The sequence below is a fragment of the Morus notabilis genome, unplaced genomic scaffold (genome assembly GCF_000414095.1).
Source record: "Morus notabilis unplaced genomic scaffold, ASM41409v2 Scaffold307, whole genome shotgun sequence".
In the NCBI taxonomy this organism is placed as follows: Eukaryota; Viridiplantae; Streptophyta; class Magnoliopsida; order Rosales; family Moraceae; genus Morus; species Morus notabilis.
This window is the reverse complement of record NW_010361515.1, coordinates 341,761-352,571: the sequence shown is the minus strand read 5'-3', so window position 1 is coordinate 352,571 and position 10,811 is coordinate 341,761. Positions and strand designations below refer to the sequence as shown.

At 31.5% G+C, this 10,811-nt stretch overlaps 1 protein-coding gene across 1 annotated transcript; it reads right to left on the bottom strand.

Moving 5' to 3' along the window:
- Positions 1-2,099: 2,099 nt before the first annotated feature.
- LOC112091935 (NAC domain-containing protein 82-like) lies at positions 2,100-8,341 on the bottom strand. Its single transcript, XM_024166710.1, has 2 exons — positions 8,050-8,341; positions 2,100-2,419 (listed from the first exon to the last, which is right to left on the bottom strand). Exons 1-2 carry the CDS (start codon positions 8,339-8,341, stop codon positions 2,100-2,102), a joined length of 612 nt encoding a protein of 203 aa, XP_024022478.1.
- Positions 8,342-10,811: the final 2,470 nt, after the last annotated feature.

Genomic DNA, 10,811 nt, shown 5'->3' with positions numbered 1-10,811 from the left:
GGATTATACCAAAACAAACTTAGACCAAAAGACAAGATGCCCACATTTAACCACGTTCATACGATAAAAAAAAAATAAAAACAAACAGATCAAACTCATTTCAACTAATTTTAACTAATCATGTTCATACTGAAGCCTCATTCTTGTTATTCTTTGCAAGCCGATCAAACTCATTTCAACTAATTACCGGATTTAAACATAGATTTTGATGCTTCATGATGATTCTTCAAGCATCACCTATTAAGCCTACTAAAATCAACAATTTAAAAAGAAGTAAACAAATAACCTGTAGGATTAATGAAACCATATAAACTCATCGTTACAAAATCAAGCAATAGGACTGCAGCTCAATAACAAATTTCTTTCATAATCACAGACCGAGTATTGGGGAAATCAATAACATAAAAAATAACTAAAAACTTCCTTCATAATCACAAACCAAATAAGATCTACTGGTTGTGAGAAATTATGACCAAATGATCCGAAAAACAGAAAAAATAACCAACTAAACACCTGGAGGAGGGCCATACCTTAGTTGATTTGGGGGAGGAGAGTCAGAAATTCGCTAATAAGGAAAAAACGTTCAACAAATTCACAATCAGATCAGGCGAGGGAGATGATGAGGATATCAAATCATGCACTTCAACGTGAGAAAAGATGAGCTCAGAACAACGAATGTGGAGAGAAAATGAGAGGGAGATCGGTGATTTCAGAGAGGAGTTGAAGGAAATCCGGTGGAGAAAATGAAAACAAGAAAAATGAAAACGATAAAAAATTATTTTCAGAAACATGAGATAAAAAAGGAAATAAAAATGGGTGTTCTCAGTTTTGTGTTTGGGAAAATGGGTCACCAAACGGTAATCTTCACAACGTTTCTATTTTTACTCCTCAGGAAACGTGAAAAACGTTTTTAAAAACGGAAACAAGCATGCCTGATCTATTTAAGTTTTTTCCCATATAATTAGGATTGGAACCTTGCACTACAAGAAAAAAAAAGGCTATTATTGGTGAAAAATTTGCCGCTATAAAAAGACGTAGCGACGAAAATATTAGATAGCAGAGAAAATATTCATCGCCGACTCGCCCCTATAACCTAGTCGTTATAGCCTAATAGCGGCGAATTTTAAATTCGCCACCACAGTTAGCGGTAAAAATTTTTCTCGATGCAAGAAAAAATCGCCTTTACATTTTACGTCTCTCAACACAGAAAAGCGATATTAGGGGCGGAAAATTTCGCCGCTATATATTTATTTGTAATAAAATTATTTTGATTTCGACATTAAAAATAGTGGCACATTTTTTTCACAGCTACTGTTCGTTTTTTTTATAAAACTATTTTTTTGTTGTTTTGATTTGTTAATTTGTAAATAGATGATACCAATAACCATATAATTGATAGTAGTTGTGCTTCATAACAACAAGCATATGATTAATAATATAGCTAATTTAATTTAAATATTCACTTAAATATATATAACATTACAACTAATTGACATTAAATAGCAAATTATTACAATATAAAGAAAAGATCCAAATTGTAATCAAAAGTAATTAGTACAAGTCTTCACTAATAACATCAAGTAGAATAAAAAGATAAGTTCTTATTTAAAATTAAGTGCAAGAAAAAGATCTAAGTTGTCATCATAAGTAATTAGTACAAGTCTTCACTACGAACATCAAGTCCAATAAAAAGATAAGTTATAATTTAAAACTAAGTGCAAGGCAAATACTAGAGAGTAGTAAAGAAAACCAAACTTGTTCATGACTAGGACAATTGTTGTAAACGGGCTTTAGCCTAAAATATCGCAAGACCTTGTGAGGAATCTTTTTTCCTTTAGTCTTCTTATCAACCCAACGACTTGTCCCACAAACTGGACATGCTTCTAAGTTTGCATTTTTCTTCCAAAACAAAGCACAATCATATTTGCATGCATGAATAGACTCGTACCCCAAGTCAAGTGCACGCAAGTATGACCTAGCCTCGTAATGTGAACTTGGCATCTTTATCCCTCTTGGCATTGCTTTGATAAGCAAATCAAGCAACGTATTAAATGACTTGTTAGTCTATTTGTTTAGAACCTTCACATGCATTAATTTCACTAAAATGTCAACACCGAAAAGGTTTCACACTCGGGGTACAATGGTCGTTTCATATCATCAAAAAGGTAATCAAACTTCTCAGCATTAGCTCCACCTCTAGGAAATCCAGTAGCAACATCACCGACATCCTCCACATCATTCTCAACAATATCATGCAACAAATTATAACAATCATCATTCTCAATATCATTAGCAGCTTCATCAATCTCAACATCATTACCCACTTCATCATCATCTTCCCCTACGTCAACAAGTTCATCGAAATCTTCGCCATGATAAACCCGAGGTGCCAACTTGTATGTTTCTTGCATGGTCCGATCTAAAAAGTGAACCTCCACTACTTTCAAAAAATGTTATTTTCCATTACAACAATCCCTGCATGGACATCTAATCTTCTCAAAAGTACTTAAAGTATTTTTAACTCTTTCAAGAAATGATTTCACCCTGTCCGATATTCATTACATAACCGATTGCATAATTGCGTCCAACTCTTGTCAAAGGACATTCTAAACTATCAAAGCACCTATTTGTTAATAATATTAATTAACACAAAAACAATAATTAAATAAAATTACATCAAAACAAAAACAACCATAAAACTCAACATTACTACCATATCCAAATCCAAATCCAAACATATCCAAACTTGCTCAGCTACATAATCTAACTCATATTTATCACATATTCACCATATTCCTAGCATAGGCTACTTCCTCAAGTTCCAAATCTATATCCATCATCTATCAATCACCCATAAAAGCTTTAACTTTTACCATATACACACTATATAATAACACCACACATAATTACAAGTCCATTCCATAACCAATAACAAAAAACGATTGTTACAAGCTCATTGACCAATGATAATAATTCAAAATTATTAGAAAAAACATATCTAAATACAAACATCCTACTAGAGTGAGAGTACAAAACTAAATTCACAACAATAAAAGAAGCATATTAAATCATTCAAATTTTTTTCTTCTTTTTGGAACATTTCCAATTAAACTAATCCAATCAATTCTCACAACTTTATCATCAATTCCAAATCACATTCACTAACATAATCAACTAAAAAAATCACAAAATTAAACAATGTCACAAATTACAACTAAAATTCCAAATCACAAACACACCATAATTTAACAAACTCCGTTCATTTTGCTAATTCGAGTTTAAAATTTAAATTTTGTTATAATAAAAAACTCTCAATAACAGTCATATTTAAATTTTTTACTACAGTAAAAAGCTCTCACATAACTCACGTCTCAACTCGAATAAAAAACTCGAATTAACGAAACGGGCAGTTTCAAGGTTTCACGATTCATATACATAAAAATTACTTGAAAATAGTAGAAAGGAAGGAAGCAATGCAGAGGGACAGCGAGTGACTGGCGGCGCGGCGACGGCTTCCAGCGACACTCCGATGAAGCTTCGGGATGATGAGAAGAGGAAGGGAACAAAAAATATTGTGGAAGAATGAGAAATATATGAAGATTTGGAGGTTTTGAGAGTGTTTAATGAATATTAGGGCTTAGATTTCAAGAAAATGGGAAAACAAGGGCGGGTTCTAGTCTAGAGAGAGAAGGGGAGATTTTAGAGAGATGGAGTTTTTGGAGAAAATTGAGAAGAAGAAGCTCGGGCAAGTTTTGCCCTACGAGTAGCCTATAACGGCGCAATTTATCATCGCTACAGGGTTTTATTCAATTTTTTTTTTACTTTTTAATCTATGAATATGTAATTCTAATATAAAAAAATTGAAAAAAAAAACCTATAGCGGGAAAATATTCACCGCTATAAAAATTTAATTTTTACCACAATAAACGTGCGTATTTCAAACGCTATTTGAGAAAGGCGAAACAAAAATTGCACTACGGAGAATATTTTGGCAGTTATATATTTTTATTTTTCACCTGAAATATACGCGCGTATTTCAAATGTTTTTCGCAAAAACAAACAGAAAATGCACATGTAGCGGCCAAAAAATTGCCGCACCAGAAGGTTTTCTGAATCTGCCAATTCTCTCATTCCCGCCACATGAAATAAGAGGCGTGACTGTGGCTACTAGGATTCAAGGGCGAATTTTTTCACCGCAACAGACAAAGAGGTATGATTTTCTTTAGATGGTGTTGACCACCTTTGACTGTGCTTAGAGGCAAAAATATACGCCGTTTGGCTTTTTTGGTGCGATTTTTTTCACCCCTAAAGTTCTGGTAGCTAATACACCTAATTCTTGTAGTGTTGGTTCCAAATTCTTGTAATAGAAAACCCTCAAATGGAGGAGCTCTATTGTTAGAGGTATATAAATTCGTCTTGGAATATCGTACACTAGTGAATATATCATATAGAAAAAAATGGAGAATTTATCTTTAAGAGTGTACGAGTCTGAATCTTTATCCTTTACTCTTGATAAATACCTTTTTATTAGTGTAATTATTTAACTAAAAAAGTTATTAATTAAAAATAAAAAGTAAAAATCTTGACACATACACTTTTAAGAGGTATTTGTCAAGATTGCCCATAATTAATATAATTATTAGCATTTGTTTAAAAAAGAACAAACGAATCACATAAAAAATGCCATGATTTAATCTTTGAAGATAGTAGTCTACAACAACAAATAAGAATTATATAACAAAGCTCGTTGATTTTAAATAATGATAATAGTAGTATGAAACTAATAAAGCTTATGTCCAAGTCAAAAATCTCGTCTTTTGTAAAATATCAGTGGCTGGGTTTAGTAGTGCTTTGTAGAGGTTAAAATCACTTTTGTAGTCATTAAAAATTAATAATGATGTTTGATAAAAACTATAAATAGTAATTTTTTAAAAAAATTTAAATAATTTACGGTCATAATCAGAAACAGTCAACTAATTTGTTTTTTTAAAATGGATATTATTCGTATTTAATAATAATACAATTATTCATTTTTATGGAAATAAATGTACTTCAGGACTTGCCATGCACGTCAATAGGTTAAGCAAGGTAGCTAACAATTAACAACATTTTCCCTTCTAACAATTGCGGCAACTAAATTCTTTACGGTGACAAACTAATTTAACCAATACTAATGTATATAAATATATTGAAGCATTATTTGCACTTCACATAAAACTATTGTTAGTTTATTGATTCATCTATCTATACTAGTTCAATTTCACGTGGGGAGTAATCCGGGTATTAAATTTTAATTATTGTGTTATTATTAAAACATATAAAATTTGAATATAAAATCTTAAAAAAGGAGAATGAAAAAAAAATGAAGTTTTGAACGAAAAAATGGGGTAAAAAAAGAACTAAAATGAAGAAATAAATAAGATTTAAGACAAAAGTGACCGAAATGAAAAAATAAAGCTTCAGTGTAAAAATTAAAAAAAGGTAAAAAGTGATCAAAATGAATAAATAAATAAGTTTTAGAGAAAAAAGAATAAAAAAATTTCAGGGAAAAAGTGAAAAAAAAAAGGTCAAAAGAGGACCAAAATGATGAAATAAATAAGTTCTGGGACAAAAGGAACTCGAAAAAAATCTCAAAACAAAATTAAAAAAAGGAGTTAAAGAAGGACTAAAATGAAGAAGCAAATAAGTTTTATGGCAAAAAGAACCCAAACAAAAAAAATTAAAATTTCAGGAAAAAATAAAAAAAGGGTAAAAAAGAATCAAAATGAAAAAATAAAGAAGTTTTAGGACAAAAAGAACTGAAACGGAAAAGAAATAAGATTTATGAGAGAGAATAAAGAAAAAAATGGTAAAAAAAGGATCAAAATGAAAAAAAAAATTAATTTTAGGGCAAAAAGTGAGAAAAAAGGAAGGATTTGTGTAAAAAAAAAAAGAAAAGAGGGTGAGATGAAATCGGGATTTCTAGCCTCGTTCATTTCGATGATTCGAGTTTAGAATTTGAGTTTTGCTACAGTAAAAAGCTCTCACAAGCAATCACATCTAACTTTTTTGCTACAGTAAAAAACTCTCACATCAAATCACATCTCAACTCAAATTAAAAACTCGAATCAATGAATTAAACAGACCCGTGCATTCACACTTCTTATATATAGATAATAGAAGTTTCAAAATCTGACACTATTGTCATTTCAACCAAAACAGCAAGTTTTGGTTTGAAACAGCAGCCCCAATCCCCTTTGTTTTTTTAAATCCTTCTTTAAGTTTTTTTTCTTAAAATTTTTTTTTTCATTTTAGTCCTTCTCTTGACTTTTTATATTTTTGTCCACAAATTTTATTTTATCATTCGTTTTGTTTTTTTTTTCTTTAAACTTATTTATTTCTTTATTTTTATCTTTTTTTAACCATTTTTTTTATTTTTACCATGAAATTTTAATTTTTTCGATTATGGTTCTTTTTATCCTAAAACCTATTTATTCCTTCATTTTAGTCCTTTTTTGACTCTTTTTTATTTTTGTCCTAAGATTTTATTTTTTTTGTTTTGATTTCTTTTGTCATAAAACTTATTTATTTTTTCATTTTGGTCATTTTTTACTGTTTTTTTTTATTTTTATCCCGAAATTTTATTTTTTTTCATTTTTATCCCTTACCCTAAATTTATTTATCTCTTCATTTTAGTCCATTCTGACCCTCTTTTTTCCTAAAAGTTAATTTTTTTTCCGTTTTGGTTTCTTTTCCTAAAACTTATTTATTTTTTCATTTTGATCTTTTGTACTCCTTTTTTATTTTTACAATGAAACGTTAGATTTTTCGTTTTTGTCCTTTTTGTCCTAAAATTTATTTAATTTTTCATTTTAGTCCTTTTTATCTTGTTTTTGACTTATGAGTGTTGCTATACGGCTCCGGAATTTTTCAACTCCGCACGGCTCCGGACCTACCTGGCAGCTCCATGTGCTTCGAAAAGAAAACTGTTGTACGAGTGGGACCCACCCTGCCAAGTACTTACTGTCTTTTTTTTTTTTTTAATTCAAAAACTTTTACTCCATTTACCCAACCCTGAACCACTGGTACCCAAAACAAAAAGATCATTTATAAAAAATAAAAAATAATAAAATAAACAAAAAATTCTCCTCAAGCAACCTTTTTTTCTTTTCCTCTACTTCCTCTTCTCCTGCTTATAAATCACTCGTTCATTGAAAAGAAGGATTTTACAAAAAAAAATAAATAAATAAATTGTTGATGTTTTTTTTTTTTTCTGTAAGCAAAGCTTCATTAAAAAGAGATGAAGCTTTGTACTCTTCGCCAAGTGGGATTAGAACCACCAGATATAGGCTTAATTTAACAGTGTTGTGAATTTTAAAAAAATTCTTTTTAATTGTGCTGAAAGAAGAAATAACTGTTATAAAAAGTAATTAAAATTTTGGTAAAATGTAATTATACTAGCTGTGTTTGGTTTCAAAATCAGTGTAATAACGTTTGGTAAATTTTGAGATTAAATTACTGTGGGTATATAAAATAACAAAAATAAACATTTGTATGAAATTTAAATATATATCATTATTTTTGGTATTTAAAAATACTTGTTGAGCTTACAAAAAAAAAATAATAATGCTATGATTCTGAGTTTTCTAACAATAAATTTAATGATAATTAATTATTTTTTTCATTTTTTCATTCACAATATAGTTACAACTAAAAAGAGCATTAGTGAGTAATCAAAATATACAATAAAAAAGTGCATTCCATGTTCAAAAACTGACAGAGCCATGAAAAGAATTAAGTCGTGTTCATTAAATTTGTCGCAATTTGATCTCGTACTTCATCCATTTCCAGTGATAGTAAAGCTTAATTTTCTTCTACATTATTATTATTTGGTTGATTATCTTCATAAACGAAAATATCTGGATTATCCTCGATCCTTTGAGAATATCGATCACGCTTATCATGCTTCCTAATATAATTATAAAGCGTCATTGTAGCAATAACTATTTTCACATGCTTTGTAAATGAATAATTTCGTATGTTTTTCAAAATGTTTTTTTTTTTTTTTACTCTCTATTGGACCATTATTAGCAGAAACTGGTAGTGTCACCTCAGAACTAGGTGGTACCATATCAGATACACATGATTCTGGTGAAAATACATTCCCAGTACTCTCGAAAGCATGGGAGCTACAAGCAACATGATTTCTATTAGGCAACAAGTTGTTTTGGAAAGTCATTATCGCAGAAGGCCCCACTTCTACTCGGTTATCTTCTTCATCATCGGTCCAGTCTTCTTCTCTAAAGGGAGCACCATATTGGGCGCCATTTCTTGGTCCTGGACCCTTTTTCTTGAAAACCATGCATAGCACATATGAGTCCTGCAATATAGAAAAGATTAAGGGAGTCAATGCCAAACACCATGATGTCATCGAAAACCAAGGACATGATAACATTGCCCATACACAAGATAAATCGTATGGACAAAAAAATTCTGTCGAGTTACTTCTAGTAGAGCGACTAACTGGAGCGGCCGGGACATACTAGCACTGTGCATATAAATTATATGGATAAAAATTTCAGATGGTTATTAACCCCAAAAGAATAATATATATACCCTAAGACTGTGACGACCCTAACTTTTGATCATCATCCAAATGTTACACCATACTATACATCTGCATAATTCCCATTAGCCTAAGATGCGACCTTATGACACTGTGGTAATCTACGTTGAACGGTTTTTTAGTGAGATTATGACTGATCGCACTATCGAGCTAAAAGAACATGATGCGTGTTTCATATTTTGGAGGGGGTTAACATAAGAGTTGAGAACTATGGTATTTCCACGATGGGAAGTTACATATACCCTCACCCAATTTTTAGAGGAAGTAATTGGAAGAAACATTGGCTATAGAATGAGAGGAACAAGAACGGCGCATTAGTGAGCGTCGAATGGAGTTTGAACGTAGGTAGAGAGAATACTTACGTAGAAACATATCTGTGGAGGTGCGTTGGAATAGAAGTTGGAACAACATCAACACCCCAACAACAGGGTCAAGCAAACGTGGATCCCCAAAACACTGTAAATACAAGTGAGGAAGAAGATCCGGAGGAGGATTTTAGGGAGGCTAATGGGAATTATGCAGATGTATAGTATGGTGTAACGTTTGGATGATGATCAAAAGTTAGGGTCGTCACAAAGACAAACTAAGTGAGAACATTAATTAAGCACTTGCTAATAATGAGAAAATATTGAATCAATAACTAGTAACAATCTACCACTCAAATTGGGTCTTCACCTTTGACAGTCGACACTGTTGCATACTTGGTAAGTTATTGTTTTGGAATCCTTTGTTGTTCTAACTCAACGATTTTCAAGTGCATTTCTGGACTGGTCTATTTCGTTTAGTTACTAAGTGAGAACATTAATTAAGCAAGCACTTGCTAACAATGAGAAAATATTGAATCAATAACTAGTAACAATCTACCACTCAAATTAGGTCTTTACCCCGACAGTCGATACTATTACGTACTTGGTAAGTTATTGTTTTAGAATCCTTTGTTGTTCTAACTCAACGATTTTCAAGAGCATCTCTGGACTGGTCTATTTCGTTTAGTTACTAAATGAGAACATTAATTAAGCAAGCACTTACTAATAATGAGAAAATATTGAATCAATAACTAGTAACAATCTACCACTCAAATTGGGTCTTCACTCCCGACAGTCAACACTGTTGCGTATTTGGTAAGTTATTGTTTTAGAATCTTTTGTTGTTCTAACTAAAAGATTTTCAAGATCATCTCATCTACCACTCAAATTGGGTCTTCACCCCCGACAGTCGACACTGTTGTGTACTTGGTAAGTTATTGTTTTAGAATCCTTTCTAACTCAACGATTTTCAAGATCATCTCTGGTCTGGTCTATTTCGTTTAGTTGCTTCTTTCTTAATCAAGTTAATCCATATTTTTAGGTTGTTACTTTCATTTTTCTCGTCAGGTGCCCGCAGTAGACAAATCCATAATGAGAACAAGCTTATTAAACCAATCAAGCGAATAAAACAACTGTGCATTCTAAAATGAACCAACATCATAACCCCCTGAAGCAGTTAGTTCAAGAATAAAAACTTAACAATCACCAATAAAGAAATAAAAAAACAAAAACCACCTTCCATATGTCAAACTTAGGAGATGAAGAGACAAGATTTTGTTCCTCTTTTTTGAGAATCACAGAGATGGGATTTAGTTCCATAAAGGAGTTGGGAAAAGAACTGACCATTAAAAGTTAAATATTTAATACCTGCACAACATAATTTACAATAACCAAACATATCAAATAAATAATCAAAAAGTCAACTGCCATCAAAATATGTTAGAAAGAGAGATTAATATATAAACTTGGGGGCACCATTCCCATTTACTACCGAATACAGGGTAAAGGAAAAAAAACGTTTTCCTTCACAGTTTTTGGAACAATATGCACGAAAGATTCAAATGCTTAAATAACCATATCCATGAACTATAATCCAAGTATGTGAATACCTATAAAACAGAGTTCAATCCGGTCCAAACAAAGAGTTTACATAATAGAGAAAAAAAAATTTAACAAAAAATTCATCAAGCCAGAGAACACCACCAAATCGACATTCAAAAAGAAGGCCCAATGGAGTACTTACAGATGCAGAGATGGTGAGCTCCAACTAGATCTAGTCTCAACTAAGGATGAATCTGGAAACCCTAACACGAATGGCAGCCCCAAACACCGAGAGAACAGAGAGAGAGGAGAGATTCCGCCGCTGACAATCGCAGGAGAAACTAAACTGGAAACGGAAA